Genomic DNA, 18,078 nt, shown 5'->3' on the forward strand with positions numbered 1-18,078 from the left:
ACATCCAGAGCACAGGGGAAAAGACTGAACACCACCGCCCTTGTCTCTGTTGGAGCCTTGAGAATTGCACCACTATGAGAGAGCGGAGCATGGGAAAGATCATGAATGAACTGAATTTTTGTGAACTGCCCAGAAAGCTTCGGCTATTGGGCGGTATAGAAATGAAATGAATGAATAAGATCTGCTGCTGCAGGCTGCAAGAAACCTGGCTGCTATTTTCTGAACTTTGTTTTCCTGGCATAGCTGTTGCAGTTCATAGTGTTTATTAAAGCCTTAATGCATGGGAAAGATTTAGTTTATTGGGCTCTGGTTTATACACTACTGAAAGATAACAACTGATACTGTGTTGCAATGTTTGATTTTGCCTATTTCATAATTAATCTGAAATGTTATTATGTTAGTATCAGTGAAACGAGTTATGATTGTAATGAGGTCCTATTATAATGATGTACTGGTATGCTTTTTTGTTGTTGTATTGCTGTTTTGTTAGCCGCTTTGGGCGCTTTTTGTGGAAAAGCAGCATATAAATTAAATAATGATGATTCAGAACCAAGAGGACTGGAATCTCAGTTTCCTTTTAAGGGAAAGGCATTAGCCCAGTGATAAGAGCACACACCTTGCATGCAGAAGGTCCCAGGTTTGATCCCTGACACCTTCAGGTAATGCTGGGAAGGACGCTTGCCTGAAGCCCTGGAGAGGTGCCGCCAGTCAGTGCTGATGATATTAAGCCAGATAAGAAGTTAAACTGGCACTGCGTGAAGGAGATATTTACCCAGTCTCAATGTTGTCTGTCTGTCCATATACTCTCGATCCAAAATTGCAGCATTATGGGACAGGGAGAAAAAAAAAACACTCCCTCTCTATTCTCTTGGCTCTAGACCAGGGGTGGACTACCAGAATGGGGCAGGGGCTGGATGAGCCCCCCCACCCCCTGGTGGGTCGAATGATGTTAGAGGCAGGCCCATGTCTCCTGACATCATTTGGTCCATGGAGGGGGCATTGACGGAATGATTCTCCTGGCACAGCTGTTAGGAACCAGCTTCACTGCAGGCAAATCTTTTCCCACTGCGCAGTGATGCTATTTTGACAGCCCCATGCCTTCTCCCATCGGGGAGAGGACCCAGGGCAAGCAAAGCCACCGCTTCCCCAATCCCCTTATCTTCAATGGCAGTTTAGAGATAAGGGGATTCCTCTCCATGCCTCCTTACTAAGCCCTTGGGATGAATAGCGCTTGGGGAGGGGAGTGGGCAGGCCCGCTAAGGTTGCCCTCCCCTGCTCTATGCCATGAATATTTTTGCAAACCACTATCATCATCCTCTTTTAGACTTTTTTAGCTGAAATAATCCAAGGTAACAGTAAGAGTATTAACACTGCTTCACTAGCGGCTTCACCATGAATTTCAGAGGACTAGTGGTGTAGTGGTGTCAGGACTCACAGGGACACCGTGCTGGCACTTTCTGATTAGCAGGGACACTGACGTCATCCACCACCCACCCTCAGACATCCCTGTTCCCTCTGAGCTTAGCTGCAATCCTCACTGGGGGAAATGAATTTTCACAGCAGCAATATACTGCTGCCCTGTTCTAATACAAAGTACTTTGGCGTGGCTTGGTTTTGAATGGGCGTGAAGGCCATTCGCTTTACATAAGACCTGCTCCTTGGGGAGACGAAAACGGCTAGAACTGGTATGTTGATATGTATCAACCCAGCTCCCTGTAGTTTTAGATTCTCCTTGGGGTGTGGCTATGGGGACGTGTCACAATGACTGCCTGCACTTCCAAATTTATCACTACATCAGGGGGGAGCAGGGAGCAGTAACCGTTCTTCTCACTGGCAGTGCACAGACTGGGTATCTTGGCTACTCACCCCTCCAGCTTTGATGAGTTTGCGGCGGAATTCCTTGGTGGGGTTGTTGAAAGTGAGCTTCTCGCAGCGGAGGTGGTTGACAGGCGGGTTCCCCTCCAGGTTGAGAAAAAGGTCATAGGTGAAGCAAACTTTCTTCGGCTCCTCCTGAAAGCCAAGCAGCAAAAGCTTTGTGAATGAGTTGGCGAAGATGCACGTTTCAAAGAAAACACCTGCCTCTTTTGACTGCAGTTGGTTCCCATGGGGGATTACCATCATATTAAAAACAAAACCCAGCAAGACAACAGCAGCAGCATGGTACACAGCAGAGAAAGGGCACAACCTGGCCCAGACAGCAAACCTTCAATGACTGTGAGAAGCTGAAAAGAAAACCAATCGCATGATGAATCTCTCTGGGAAGGGAGGTTGTATGCCACCACAGAGAAGGCCCTGTCCCACGGAGAGAGCTACTCACCTCATCTCTAAAGGTGGGGCCTCCACAGAGGGTCTTAACATGGAAGCAGGTGCAGGCAGGAGCAAATGGCCCTTCAGATACTCCGGCCCCAGAAGGTTTAGGGCAGCTTTTCTCAACCTGGTGCCCTCCAGATGTGTTGGGCAGCAAGTCCTATCATTCTCAGTTCATGACAGGTTCGGAAAGCTGGTTTAGGGCTCTAGAGGTCCAAGTAAATACTCTGAATTATATCCAGAAACACAGAGGCAGTCAAGGAACAACAGGAAGTTCTGGTGAGAATGCAGTCTGTTCTACTGGTTCCAGTTAGCAGCCTGGCTGCTGCACTCCGAATCAACCGACGCTTTTGGTTGGTCATTCCATACAATACCTTGGAGCGAACCAGCCGGGATGGTAGCAGGCCATGGATGATGGTGCCAACATCAGGTTTATCCACCAAGGGCAGCAGCTGGAGGACCAACCAAAATTGGCAGTTGGTTGGGCACACCAGCTCAGCCATTCAACTCTGTGGGTCGGTGTGAGCAGGTCTGGGGACAAAGGCACCTCAAAACCTCCTTGGTCCATGGACTCCATCAGAGACACAGCAGCTAGAAACATGCTTTAACTCAAAAGTTTAATAAGGAAGTCACTCCTAGTTACAACACTGGTAGCCTTCCAAATGAAAGTAAAACAACTGCGAAATCGCTCAGTCCTTAGTAGAATACTCTCCACCTTCACCTACGGCAGGGACTGATGCCGGGCAGATAAATAATCCCCCCACAGTTTGTCTCTGCCAAATGCAGCACCCACAGCTGCTAACTCTTGCTCTGCTGTTGCATCCCAGTACCTCTCCCAGGGAAAATGCTGACTCCTCCAGTCTTGAGCGGGAAAGTCCAGTGCAGCCTTTTCGTAGCTTGCTCTTAAAGGGGCAATGAAGGAAGAGGGGGTAGAGCTCTTCTCTCCCCAATAGATTAGGCTGCCCCTGAGGAGTGGAGTTTGGCGTTCCCCAGGTAAAACGCTGTTCCTCGCTCCTGGCTTGCATCTCTCTCTCCTGCTGTTGGGGTCTCTGTTTGTCTCCACATCTCTTCTCCCACTCCTCCCCCTCTATCGCTTCTCCTGCTTTTTATCCAGTGTCTGCCTGCTCCCCCCTCATCATCCTCTTCCCCTCCTCCCTCTTCCAGGTGAATCTTATCACAGTGATTAGCCCAAGCCTTGAGCATATGCCGGCTGGCGTTGCTATTCCTTTGGACTGCCGCTACTTGCTGCTGCCCTGGCATAGCTGCCAGCCTCTGGAAGGGTGAGGGGCACCCTGGCAATGCTGTGATGGGCCTGCAGGATTCTGGGTAGGAGACGGTGAGCCCTGCTGATTCCTCACAGTTGGCCACAAGGTTTTTAAAGACAGCATGGACCAACGCTATATTCTCATAGGCCATTCTATGCTCCAGACTGTCATGCCTCCCTTGGACTCCTCTGATGACAAAGGGGAATGGCAGGCTCCAGACCCAGGAGAAGGGACTAGCACAGAAACAGCTCAAGCCCCCTCACCACCAGTTGATGAGCAGTACCCTGCTGCAGCCCCTCCAATGTATTCAGAGGGCGAAGTCCCACTGACCCCAGCAGAGCGAAGGTGGCTTCATGTGAAAGAACAATGGAGGCGAGCTTCTGTCCGTTTAAGATGGAGAGGCTATCGGAAGCCAGAGGACTAATTGCCAGCAGCTGCTCCAGGACATTGTAGTTAAAAGCAGAAAGCAGGCCCGGGCAAAACTGCTGGAGAACAATGTCGTATCTACACATCCAATCTCATCAGCCTCGCCTTAGACCCCATGCCTGAACCTCATCCTAGACTCATGAACCCCTGGTGTTTTGACTCTGGACTGCTCAAAGGACTTCTCTCTGCCTCACTGTCTCGTCATTGTTTGAACTGGTAAACTTCCACCTCTGGGCATCCCTCCTCCTTTCCCGGCTTCGGGCAGGTTTATGACCCAGCTTATCGGCAAGTGATTTATTGCAGCCATTGCATACCAGCTGTGGTCAGCCAGCAAGGACTGACACATACTGGTCTGAGGACCAACACAATCCAGCCATCCTTCCTGCTAAATTATGGATACTCAAATTCTGATAGAAATCCCCCCTCCCCAAACAGTAAGGGATACCCATGAAAGAAAGACATGCACTTGGATGGCCTCTGGCAAGCGGGGGGGGGGGGGGATAGGTGGAATGGAGGATAAAATAAACTTAGAAAATTTTTTATTTATTTAATTTCTATACCACCCCAATAGCTGAAGCTTAGCCTATCACGTGAAAAAACAGGGACGCAAATGATTCAGAAAAAACTGAACGCCATTTGCGGCCGTAAAGCTGTTAGATTAACCTAAATGCAGCTGTAAATGGCTGTATCTAGGTGAATCTAACAGCTTTACGGCAGCAAATGGCGTCCACTAAGCCATTTGCGTCTGGAGTTAGCTAGCCCTCACTAAGCCAGCGATACGGCGCGGCAATGGCAGCTGGCCGTATTGCCAGCAATGCGGAGCTGGCTGCCGGCTCCGCAGGATCGCTGCACAGAGGAACAGGCCACACATGGATTCCGGAGGAAAGCGGAGGTGAGTGCCCCGTTCCGCCATGGACTCTGGAGGCCGGATTCTTTGGAATCCAGCCTTATTGGGGTCCGTGGCAGAATTCTCTGCCATCCCTACTCTCAAGTGGCCAAACAAATCACAGACCTTCCGTTTGTGGTTTGGTTAGTGTCACGTATGAACCAGGAGTTCTGGCTTGTCTCTCCCCTGACAAGTACTGTCAATAATTTGACAATCATTGTCTGAAAAGCAGAAAAAAATGGCAGAAAATAAATAACTCCCAGGTTGTTTTCCTTGGGTTATTTCTCTGGCTTGTTGGGGAAAGAGACAAGCCAGAGTTTCTGGTTCACACATCACATTAACTTAAACCACAGGCCACAGTTTGTTGAGCTGCTCAATTCTAGATTATTGTGACACACGAACCAGGTCAAACGGTCTCATCACTTTCTTAGGAGGGGAAAAAACCCAGGCAAGTTATCTGGTAAATGTACCTTGATTAAAATCTGGCAGGGACAACAGGGATCAGGTGAAGTTGTTTGGCCACCTTTCTTTTAAGGAAATGAAAAAAGGGGTGAGGAGCAAAAGGAGGAGAGAATTAAACAATACCTTATTTTTAAAGTAGACTTCAATTGGCATAATGAAGCCGGCATAGCCAGATTCCTCCACTTTATAAGGAGGCTCCTTGCAGACTGAGAAAAAGAAGATGTAGAAAGAGCATTAAAACATCAGCATGAAGGCAGCACTAGCTGAACACAGATCAAACGTGACAGAAATGAATGCAGGTCAGTCGTAGGCAAGCCACTCTCTCTCAGCCCAGCGTGAGACCCCTTGCCTTCTGGAATATGGAGATAATAATACTGACCTACCTTGCAGGGCTCTTGTCATGATTACTAGTGAATGTGTGTGGAAACACTCTAGAGCATTGTATGAGTGCTAAGTGTTATTTTAATATTCATCATCTTTAAATAAGGAATAAAAAATAAAACTGCTGATATCATACTGCCTGTATACAAATCTCCGGTGTGACCACAATTGGAATACTTTGTACAGTTCTGGTCAATGCACGTACAAAATAACATTGTATATTTGGAAAAGGAGCATAAAAGGAAACCAAAATGTTCAAGAGGCTGGAGCAACTCCCTATGAGGAAAGGTTACAACATCTGGACTGTTTAGCCTAGAAAAATGGTGAGTAAGGGAGGCATGATAGAGATGTACAAAATTATGCATGGCGTGGAGAAAGTGAATAGGAAGATATTTTTCTCCATTTCTCATAGTACTAGAACCCGGGGCCCTCCCATGACAATGACTGGTCGGAGATTCAGGACAAATATAAGGACTTCACTCAGCACATAATTAAACTATGGAACTCACTACCACAAGATATAGTAGTGATGGCTACCAATTTGGATGGCTTTAAAAGGGGATTAATGTTTTGTAGACTGCCCAGAGAGCTTTGGTTATTGGGCAGTATAGAAATAACAACAACTGGAGGAGAAGGCTATCAATGGCTACTAGTCTTGATGTCTCTATGCTACCCCCAGTATCAGAAGCAGTAAGCCTATGTACACCAGTTGCTGGGGAACATGGGCAGGAGGGTGTTGCATTCACACTCTGCTTGCGGGTTTCCTGTGGGCAGCTAGTCGACCACTGTGTGAACAGACTACTGGATGAGATAGACTCTTGGTCTGATGTAGCATTGCTTTTCTTGCGTTCTTAATAAGCTGTGCTATTAAACTTCTAGTCCCTGTGGTTTTGAATAAAAGGCCGATTTAAACAGCAACACAGGAGTCTGCCTTCTACCGAGCTGTCCCACGGGTCCATCAAACTCAACAAAAGCAATGCAGTCTGGCTAAATTAAGATTCTAAACTTAATGTTTTTTGTAAACTGGGGGGGGGGTTTCCTCTCCACCAAGCATATCTTTGAAAAGGATGCAACTTCCAATTAATGAAGATGGGTCTGGTTTTCCGGATCTTGCTACATATCATCGGGTTTACTTGCTGACCTGTACTAAACTTTGGTCTTTTCCACTCAGATTCTAGTTTCCACCTTGGTCAGCATTGGAATCTTCTTGTCAGGAGCCAATCTCCAAATGGACGGCATTAGGTTCTCGGCATATTAAAGCAGACAGAGCTCCTCCCAGAATCTTGGCAGTTAGAGATGCATGGCGTATAATGTCATGCCAATTACAGTTTGACCCATTTTCCTAAATTGACTTTATAGGAAAATCCAGATTTAAAAATTGGAAACAAAATGTTTCTGAGGCGAACCTGGACAGATAAAATTATCTTTACCCTGGATGAATTATTGGGTGTTGATGATGAGTTTTTGTTATTTTCAACTTTGCGAGATCAATTTGATTCGCCTGGTACAGCGGAACGGCTGTACTTGCAATTGAAACATTTGTTGGTATCCAGATTCGGTCCTGCTGCTTTTACTGCCTCGGAGTCTCCTTTGCTATTGGAAACACTTATTGGAGCTGACCAGGTATAGCGACCCACGATTCATGTTTATAAATACTTATTATCAGTGAATAAATATGATCCACATTGTCTACAGCAGGAATGGAACAGGGAATTGGGATGTCCTATTTTGTCTTATCAATGGACCACTGTTTTGGCATCTGTATTAGATATCTCTATGGATCTTTGGTTACACCTTATTCTGCAAAAACTTTTGTTTTGGGTCTATTGGACGCCACAACGTCTCTTTAATAAAGGTTTATCAAACTCTGCTAATTGTTGGAGGTATAATGCAGTCAATATTTCTCTTATTCACATGTTTTGGAAATGCCCAATAGTTGCCTCCTTTTGGGAGGAAGTTATTATATGGATAAATTTTGTATTGGAAAGCTCTTTAATATTTACTGATGGACATGTTCTCTTACATTTTGTTGCTCAGTCGTGTCCGACTCTTTGTGACCCCATGGACCATAGCACGCCAGGCCTTCCTGTCCTGCGCCCTCTCCCGGAGTGTGCTCAAGTCCACATTCATTGCATCAGTGATGCTATCTAGCCATCTCATCCTCTGCCGTCCCCTTCTCCTTTTGCCTTCAGTCTTTCCCAGCATCAGGGTCTTTTCCAGAGAGTTTTCTCTTCGCATTAGGTGGCCAAAATATTTGAGCTTCAGCTTCAGTCTCTGTCCTTCCAATGAGCACTCAAGGTTGATTTCCTTTAGGATGGACTGGTTTGACCTCCTTGCAGTCCAGGGGATTCGTAAGAGTCTTCTCCAGCACCACAGTTCGAAAGCATCGATTCTTCGGCGCTCAGCCTTCCTTATAGTCCAGCTCTCACAGCCATACATTGCTACTGGGAAAACCATAGCTTTGATTATGCGGACCTTTGTCGGCAAAGTGATGTCTCTGCTTCTTACTATGCTGTCTAGGTTTGCCACAGCTTTCCTCCCAAGGAGCAAGTGTCTTTTAATTTCATGGCTACAATCACCGTCTGAGGGGATGTTGGAGCCCAAGAAAATAAAATCTCTCACTGCTTCCATTTCTTCCCCTTCTATATGCCAGGAAGTGATGGGGCCAGATGCCATGATCTTCGTTTTTTTAATGTTGAGTTTCAAACCAGCTTTTGCACTCTCCACTTTCACCCTCAACAAGAGGCTCTTTAGATCCTCTTCGCTCTCTGCCATTAGGGTGGTATCGTCTGTGTATCTGAGGTTGTTAATTCTCCCAGCAATCTTAATTCCAACCTGTGATTCATCCAACCCAGCATTTCTCATGATGTACTCTGCATATAAGTTAAAAAAGCAGGGCGACAATATGCAGCCTTATCGTACTCCTTTCCCAATTTTGAACCAATCGGTTGTTCCATGTCTGGTTCTTACTGTTGCTTCTTGACCCTCGTACAGGTTTCTCAGGAGACAGGTAAGGTGGTCTGGTACTCCCATCTCTTTCAGAATTTGCCACAGTTTGTTGTGATCCACACAAGCAAAGGATTTAGCATAGTCAATGAAGAAGAAACAGACGCTTTTCTGGAATTCTCTTGCGTTCTCCATGATCCAGTGAAAGTTGGCGATTTGATCTCTAGTTCCTCTGCCTCTTCGAAACCCAGCTTGTACTTCCGGTCTTTCTCGGTTCGCATACTGCTGAAGCCTAGCTTGCAGGATTTTGAACATAACCTTGCTGGCATGTGAAATGAGTGCAATTGTACGGTAGTTTGAACACTCTTTGGCATTGCCCTTCTTTGGAATTGGAATGTAAAATGACCTTTTCCAGACTTGTGGCTACCGTTGAGTGTTCCAAATTTGTTGGCATATTGAATACAGCACTTTAACAGCATCATCTTTTAGGATTTTAAATAGCTCAGCTGGAATACTGTCATCTCTGCTGGCTTTGTTGTTAGTAATGCTTCCTAAGGCCCACTTGACTTCACTCTCTAGGATGTCCGGCTCAAGTTCAGTGACTGCACTATCATGGCTATCAGGGACATTCAGATCTTTCCTGGATAGTTCTTCTGTGTATTCTTGCCACCTCTTGCCTGTTATCCTGGTGATTTCTTGACTTCCTACTTTAGCATTCCAATCCCCTATGATGAAGAGGACATCTTGTTTTGGTGTTAGTTCTAGAAAGTGTTGTAGGTCTTCATAGAACCGATCAACCTCAGCTTCTTCGGCTTCAGTGGTTGGGGCATAGACTTGAATTACTGTGATGTTGAATGGTTTGCCTTGGATTCGTACTGAGATCATTCAGTTGTTTTCGAGATTGTACCCCAGTACTGCTTTTCCCACCCTTTTGTTGACTATGAGTGCTACTCCATTTCTTCTAAGGGATTCTTGCCCACAGTAGTAGATATGATGGTCACCTGAATTAAATTCGCCCATGCCTGTCCATTTTTGTTCGCTGATTCCCAAGATGTCGATGTTCAATCTTGCCATCTCATGTTTGACCACCTCCAGCTTACCTTGATTCATTGATCTGACATTCCAGGTTCCTAAACAATATTGTTCTTTACAGCATCGGACTTCCTTTTCACCACCAGACACATCCACAGCTGAGTGTCCTTTCAGCTTTGGCCCAGCCGCTTCAGTCTTTCTGGCGCTACTTGGAAATTCCCTCTGCTCTTCCTCAGTAGGATATTGGACACCTTCCGACCTGAGGGGCTCATCTTCCGGCATCATCTCTTTTAGCCTTGGGGTATGTTCCATGGGGTTTTCTTGGCAGGAGTACTGGAGTGGGTTGCCATTTCCTTCTCCAGTGGACCACATTTTGTCAGAACTCTCTGCCATGACCTGTCCGTCTTGGGTGGCCCTGCACGGCATAGCTTATGGCTTCACTGAGTTACGCAAGCCCCTTTGCCACAACAAGGAAGTGATCCATGAAGGGGTCTCTTAAATTACTTGCCAGCTTCTTGGAATGTAACACATGGTCAGCATAAATGGATCTTTTACGCACTTTTGGTTACTAAAAACTGATACTACAATACTGGAAGGATAAAAGCTCACCGCCTATAATGCAATGGATTGAAGACTTAACAACCCTAGCAACATTTGAAAAAATGGTATATTGGCATAACCTGCAAATGGACTTATATTTGGATACCTGGTCTACTTTTACTGAAGTTTATGTGTAACCTATTATTTTTCTCTTTTTTTCTCCCTAGAATATATTGTAACATTTTAAATGGAGGATTTTAGAATATGTTGTTGTATTTTTAATTTTTTGGTTTTGTTATGTTTTTTATTTTGTTAAAACTCACAATAAAAAATTGATTTAAAAAAAGATTCTAGTCCTCATGGTTCCGAAAACCAGGCTGATTTAAATAGGAATGTGGGATACTGCCTTCTACCGAGTTGGTTATTGGTCCATCTAGCCCAGTATTGTTGACACTGACTGGCAGCAACGGCTCTCTGGGGTTTCAGAAAGGGGTCTTTCTCCCAACCCCACCTGGAGATGCCAGGGATTGAAGCTGGGACCTTCTGCACGCAAAACAGGGGCTCTACCACTGAGCTACAACCCTTCCCCTCCTATCAGTCCCAGCCAGCGTAGCCAATGGAGAAAGACCTGCTGGGTCAGATGATGTTGGATCCATTTATGTGGCATTCTGTTTCCCACAGCGGCCAGCTGGATACTTCCAGGAAGCCCAGGATGCAAACATTAAGACATGGAGGAAACCACATGCTAGCCCACTTCTGATCCCATGCACCCCCACATGCATCAGCTCACTCACCACGTTTTGGTTTAGGGAAGCTCTGATGCAGCCGAAAGACCACCTTCTCCACAAAGTGCTGTATCTCAAACTGCTCTGGGCCACGCACAAACACCATCCAGTCGTGGGTGAACCCCTCAGTGGTGGGCTTCTTCCGTAGCTGGGCACGGTGCCCCAGCTCCAGCTTCACCTGGACTGTGCACTAGAAGGGGGAAAGGAGGTGAGGAACGGGGGGGCAAGAGGAAAAATAAAAGAGAGGAGGGTTTAAAAACAACCCCAGACAGTACAGATTTAGTAAAGAAGACCTGGTCTGCACACTTTGTAGATCTGGATTTCTCCAACAACCATCAATTCTTCTGTTACCACTTAATGTATTTCAACCTTTCCCAAGGCGTGGCTCCCCAAACACATTTTTGGGCTAAAGGTGGGTCTTCGATCAGAAAAGGCAGAAGAACCCTGGAGTGGACAAATTGAGGCTTTCAAATCATGCCCCAAAGAATCCAGAGTGTTTCTTCGGAAACTCAGAAGGGATTCCTCGGTGAGGAGACTGGGACTGACAGAGAAGCTTCCCTGAAAGGCAGCTGGCCCATTCCTCCAAGATTTCCTCCGGAACACAGACAATTGGGAAATGACAATGGCATTCCGGCAGTGACTGGAACAAGTGACTTGCTGGAGTGAGCTGGGCAAGACCACAACCAGGCAGTTCTAGAAATGCCAGAGAAATCCCTAAGTCTGCTATGGCGGGTGCGCCTCTCTTTTGCTGACACTTCTATGACGTGTCCTATGAACAAAGGTTGAAGGAACTGGGCATATGTTGAGCCCATGGAAGAGAGGTCTTGAGAGACACATACACACACATGTGACAACACTCTCCCCCAAGACCTGAAGGGCTGTCCCACAGAAGAGGGCAAAGATTTCTTCTCTATTGCACCAGAAGGCAGGACTCGACTGAAGGTGCAGGAGGGGAGATTTGGGTTGAACATTAGGAGAAGCTTCTTTATTTTTATTACATTTCTATACCACCCCATAGCCAAAGCTCCCTGGGCGGTTTACAAAAGTTAAAACATTAAAACAATATACAAAGTTAAAAAACCATTTACATAAAAGCATATGGACAATATATACAAACCACATATAACTAAAAACAGCTTTGAACTAAAAACAATTTAACAACCCCCCCCCACAATAAAGCCACACAGATTAAAAACAGCATACAAGACTGAGCAAAAGGAGCAAGAGTTCTAAAAAGGGAAGGCCTGCCAGAATAATAGAGTCTTTAATTCCTGCTTAAAATCCTTCAAGGAGGGCAGCAGGTGTATTTCAACCAGTAGGTCATTCCACAACTGAGGGGCAGCAAAGGAAAAGGTCCTCTTGATGATAAGACTGTTCAACAATGGAACCAATGACCTTGAAAGGGGAGGGGTGATGGGTTCTCCCTGGCTGGAGGTCTTCAAGGAGAGTCTGGATGGCCAGCCATCAGGGGTGCTGTAATTGCAAGACCTCCTGCAGTGAGCAGTGGGTGGACTAGGTGACCTCGAAGGTCCTTCATTCAAACTTTGAAATTCTATGAGCATTTGGGGATGCTCTAGCTCTGGGCAGCTGCATCAAAAAGGGGTTGGACTAGATGGCCTACGAGACTCCCTCTTACTCTCCAATTGTATGCGCATGTGCTCCTACCTAGGTGTATAACGTTTGACATTTGACAACCCCCCACCCCCCACACTCAAGGATGGGTGGATGTTGCAATCACTGGTGACATGCATATGTGAACGCATCATTGCGGACACAACATCGCAGATAGAATCACTGCCGCCTCCTCATATCACCTCAGAAAACACCATGCTTTTCAGCAGAGTCTGTTCACATGCTCAGCTCCCAACAACGCAGTGTAGAATCATTTAAGGGAAAAGAAATCTTGCACTGAATCAGGCACCAATGCCTGTGAACCAAAGGTTGGTAAACATGGCCTTTGAGAAGATAGGAAAACTCTGCCTCTGGTGCTAGAACTGTGATGATCAAATCACATATTTCAGCACTCTCTTGTTGCTGCGGACATCATGTGACAAACAGGCATTTGGGAACCAGCTCATCTACGGCCAACCCCCTCTCTTCAAATTATACACACATTATACACACGTTATACACACACAATATGCTAAAAAGTCATATTGAGCATATACCGATATAAATGTCATATATTACCTGTAAAAAATCCATTATATATTGGGAACACGTTTACAGGACTACAGAGCCACAAAGTCAAGTGTTTGTTCTTGCATTCATGCAGTGAGTACCCAATGTAATATAGGTGTATATTATAGCAAGTTCACAGAATCACACATGCAGCCAGTGTGTTATTAGGTGTGAGGGTGTACAGACACACATGGGTGTAGATTACAAACACCCCTTAACAAGATCAGCCTGAGATGGCCTTCCCTCTGTCCCATCAGCCAGGACAGCTAAGCTGGTGAGGACGAGGGAAAGGGCCTCCTCTGTGGAACTCCCTCCCTAGGGCACTCCGCCATGCCCCCGCTCTAATGAGCTTCCACCACACATTAAAAACATGGCTGTTCAGGCAGGCATTTGGTGTGAGTTAGGGTATTTTTTAGAAATGTGTTTTAAAGTAGAATTTTATTGTTTTAAAATTGTGTTGTGGTACATCGCCCAACCCATTCATGGATCACTGCCTTGTTGTGGCGAAGGAGCTTGCGTAACTCAGTGAAGCCATAAGCTGTGCCGTACAGGGCCACCCAAGACGGACAGGTCATGGCAGAGTTCTGACAAAATGTGGTCCACTGGAGAAGGAAATGGCAACCCACTCCAGTATTCTTGCCAAGAAAACCCCATGGAACGTATCCCAAGGCTAAAAGAGATGACGCTGGAAGATGAGCCCCACAGGTCGGAAGGTGTCCAATAGACTACTGGGGAAGAGCAGAGGGAATTTCCAAGTAGCGCCAGAAAGAGTGAAGCGGCTGGGCCAAAGCTGAAAGGACACTCAGCTGTGGATGTGTCTGGTGGTGAAAAGAAAGTCCGATGCTGTAAAGAACAATATTGTTTAGAAACCTGAAATGTAAGGTCAATGAATCAAGGTAAACTGGAGGTGGTCAAACATGAGATGGCAAGATTGAACATCGACATCTTGGGAATCAGCGAACTAAAATGGACAGGAATGGAAGAATTTAATTCCGGTGACCATCATATCTACTACTGTGGGCAAGAATCCCTTAGAAGAAATGGAGTAGCACTCATAGTCAACAAAAGGGTGGGAAAAGCAGTACTGGGGTACAATCTCGAAAACAACTGAATGATCTCAGTACGAATCCAAGGCAAACCATTCAACATCACAGTAATTCAAGTTTACGCCCCAACCACTGAGGCCGAAGAAGCTGAGGTCTGAGGTTGATCAGTTCTGTGAAGACGTACAACACCTTCTAGAACTAACACCAAAAAAAGATGTCCTCTTCAACATAGGGGATTGGAATGCTAAAGTAGGAAGTCAAGAAATCACCAGGACAACAGGCAAGCATGGCCTTGGTATACACAATGAAGCAGGACAAAGGCTAATAGTTTTGCCAAGAGAACACGCTGATCATAGCAAGCACTCTTTTCCAACAGCACAAGAGGCGACTCTACACATGGACACCACCAGATGGTCAATATCGAAATCAGATTGATTATGTCCTTTGCAGCCAAAGATGGAGAAGCTCCATACAGTCAGTAAAAACAAGACCTGGAGCTGACTGTGGCTCAGATCATGAGCTGCTTCTTGCAAATTTCGGCTTAAATTGAAGAATGTCGGGAAAACCACTAAACCATTCAGGTATGACCTAAATCATATCCCTTATGAATACACAGTGGAGGTGAGGAATAGATTTCAGGGATTAGACCTGATAGACAGAGTGCCTGAGGAACTATGGACGCAGGTCCGTAACATTGTTCAGGAGGCAGCAACTCAATCCATCCCAAAGCAGAAGAAATGCAAGAAAGCCAAGTGGTTGTCTGATGAGGCTTTACAAGTAGCTGAGGAAAGAAGGGAAGCAAAAAGCAAGGGAGAAAGGGGAAGATATATCCAACTGAATGCAGATTTCCAGATAACAGCAAGGACAGACAAGAAGGCCTTCTTCAATGAACAATGCAAAGAAATCGAGGAAAACAACAGATTGGGAAAGACTAGAGATCTCTTCAAGAAAATCGGAGATCTCAAGGGAACGTTTTGTGCAAAGACGGGCATGATAAAGGACAAAGAAGGCAGGGACCTAACAGAAGCAGATGAGATTAAGAAGAGGTGGCAAGAATACACAGAAGAACTATCCAGGAAAGATCTGAATGTCCCTGATAGCCATGATAGTGCGCTCACTGAACTTGAGCCAGACATCCTAGAGAGTGAAGCCAAGTGGGCCTTAGGAAGCATTACTAACAACAAAGCCAGCAGAGATGACAGTATTCCATCTGAGCTATTTAAAATCCTAAAAGATGATGCTGTTAAAGTGCTGCACTCAATATGCCAACAAATTTGGAACACTCAACAGTGGCCACAAGACTGGAAAAGGTCAGTTTACATTCCAATTCCAAAGAAGGGCAATGCCAAAGAGTGTTCAAACTACCGTACAATTGCGTTCATTTCACATGCCAGCAAGGTTATGCTCAAAATCCTACAAGCTAGGCTTCAGCAGCATGTGAACCGAGAACTACCGGAAGTACAAGCTGGGTTTCGAAGAGGCAGAGGAACTAGAGATCAAATCGCCAACATTCGCTGCATCATGGAGAAAGCAAGAGAATTCCAGAAAAACGTCTATTTCTGCTTCATTGACTACGCTAAAGCCTTTGATTGTGTGGATCACAACAAACTGTGGCAAATTCTTGAAGAGATGGGAGTACCAGACCACCTTACCTGCCTCCTGAGAAACCTGTACGAGGGCCAAGAAGCAACGGTAAGAACCAGACATGGAACAACCGAGTGGTTCAAAATTAGGAAAGGAGTACGACAAGGCTGTATATTGTCGCCCTGCCTATTTAATTTACATGCAGAGTACATCATGAGAAATGCCGGGTTGGATGAATCACAGGTTGGAATTAAGATTGCCGGGAGAATTATCAACAACCTCAGATACGCAGACGATACCACCCTAATGGCAGAAAGCAAAGAGGATCTAAAGAGCCTCTTGTGGAGGGTGAAAGTGGAGAGTGCAAAAGCTGGTTTGAAACTCAACATTAAAAAAACTAAAATCATGGCATCTGGCCCCATCACTTCCTGGCATAGAGAAGGGGAAGAAATGGAAGCAGTGACAGATTTTATTTTCTTGGGCTCCAAGATCACTGCAGACAGTGACTGTAGCCATGAAATTAAAAGACACTTGCTCCTGGGGAGGAAAGCTATAGCAAACCTAGACAGCATAGTAAGAAGCAGAGACATCACCTTGCCGACAAAGGTCCGTCTAATCAAAGCTATGGTTTTCCCAGTAGCAACGTATAGCTGTGAGAGCTGGACTATAAGGAAGGCTGAGCGCCGAAGAATGGATGCCTTCGAACTGTGGTGCTGGAGAAGACTCTTACGAGTCCCCTGGACTGCAAGGAGGTCAAATCAGTCCATCCTAAAGGAAATCAACCCTGAGTGCTCATTGGAAGGACAGAGACTGAAGCTCCAATATTTTGGCCACCTAATGTGAAGAGAAAACTCTCTGGAAAAGACCCTGATGCTGGGAAAGACTGAGGGCAAAAGGAGAAGGGGACGGCAGAGGATGAGATGGCTAGATAGCATCACTGATGCAATGAATATGAACCTGAGCACACTCTGGGAGAGAGCAGAGGACAGGAAGGCCTGGCGTGATATGGTCTGTGGGGTCACGAAGAGTCGGACATGACTTAAAGACTGAACAAGAACAACAACACATCGCCCAGAGTGGCCAGGTGACCAGCCAGATGGGTGATTAAGAAATTTAATAAATAAATAAATAAATAAATAAATTGTTGGCAGTTACTGTTTGTACATCAGAGTTGAAGTCTACAAAGCACTTAGCCTATGTTCTCTCAGCAATCTTTACATCCAGGTATAAACATAAACATATGTCCAATAGGTAATGGAATCATAGAAGCATAGAATAGTAGGGTTGGAAGGGGCCTACAAGGCCATCGAGTCCAACCCCCTGCTCAATGCAGGAATCCAAGTCAGCATCCCTGGCAGATGGCTGTCCAGCCTCGTCCGGAATGCCTCCAGTGTGGGAGAGCACACCACCTCCCCAGGTAATTGGTTCCATTGTCAATATGGCACATAGATATAAAAAGCATGCATAGTTGTGCATTATTATTATTATTACTATTAAATTTATTTGTGCATGTATGGGTATGTGCACACACACGCAGGCCCAGTGTGGTGGCTATGAGTGTGAGCGCCAAGGCCTAGCCTGAAGGTTGCCTCTGCCAAGAACTCATAAGGAAGATCGTCTTAGTTGGAGCACACACTCAGGCCACCGTCAGAAGAAAGAGGGAGATGACAATACTCGGCCCGCTCTACAAGGCTGTTGCACAGACTGCAAGCGAACTACACTCCACAGTGCTACGTGAACACCAAGTAGTAGCCCCCTAGCCCACAGATGAGGAGAAGCAGCTGCTTTTAACCCCTTCTTCACTGCAGGGGTGGGGCCACTCGTAGGGATAGTATGTGGCTCAGTGGTAGAGCCCCTGCTTTGCATACATAAGGTCCCAGGTTCAATCCCCAGCATCTCCAGGGAGGGCTGGAAAAACTCCTGCCTGAAACCCTGGAGAGCCACTGCTGCCAGTCAGTGTTGACAATACTAGGCTAGATGGACCAAGGGTCTGACTCAGTATAAAGCAGTTTCTGATGTCCACTCTGCCTTCAAATGTGAGCAAGCCTCTGAGAAAGGGAGGGGACCAGGCTCGCAAGTATTTCCCACCCCACTTAATTTTGGGAGGAAGAGCAGCTAGTCCATTCACAGGCAGGCACAGGGGCTGCCCAAGGAGATCCTCCCATCACCTGCAAATAATAGCAGCTGCGATGACTAGGAAAGCAGCAACCACCCAAACATGGGAAGCTGCCTTCTAC

At 46.0% G+C, this 18,078-nt stretch overlaps 1 protein-coding gene across 3 annotated transcripts in view; it reads right to left on the minus strand.

Annotated features, from left to right (window-relative positions):
• The window catches only part of LOC146334122 (protein ENL-like), a 43,451-nt gene that overhangs the window by 24,573 nt on the left and 800 nt on the right, over positions 1 to 18,078 (minus strand). For 2 of the 3 annotated variants that reach the window (XM_084825343.1, XM_084825342.1), the window contains exons 2-4: positions 11,040 to 11,220; positions 5,470 to 5,552; positions 1,867 to 2,010 (exon numbers count right to left, since the gene is read on the minus strand). In XM_084825343.1, the coding sequence (XP_084681469.1) occupies positions 1,867 to 2,010; positions 5,470 to 5,552; positions 11,040 to 11,220 (408 nt within the window). Of the gene's footprint in view, positions 1 to 1,866; positions 2,223 to 2,317; positions 2,514 to 5,469; positions 5,553 to 11,039; positions 11,221 to 18,078 lie in introns of those variants that run through there. The other variant, XM_084825344.1, reaches the window with a different exon arrangement.

Source organism: Heloderma suspectum, chromosome W, assembly GCF_057233095.1.
Source record: "Heloderma suspectum isolate Gila_16-S chromosome W, 16-S_ref, whole genome shotgun sequence".
Taxonomy (NCBI): Eukaryota; Metazoa; Chordata; class Lepidosauria; order Squamata; family Helodermatidae; genus Heloderma; species Heloderma suspectum.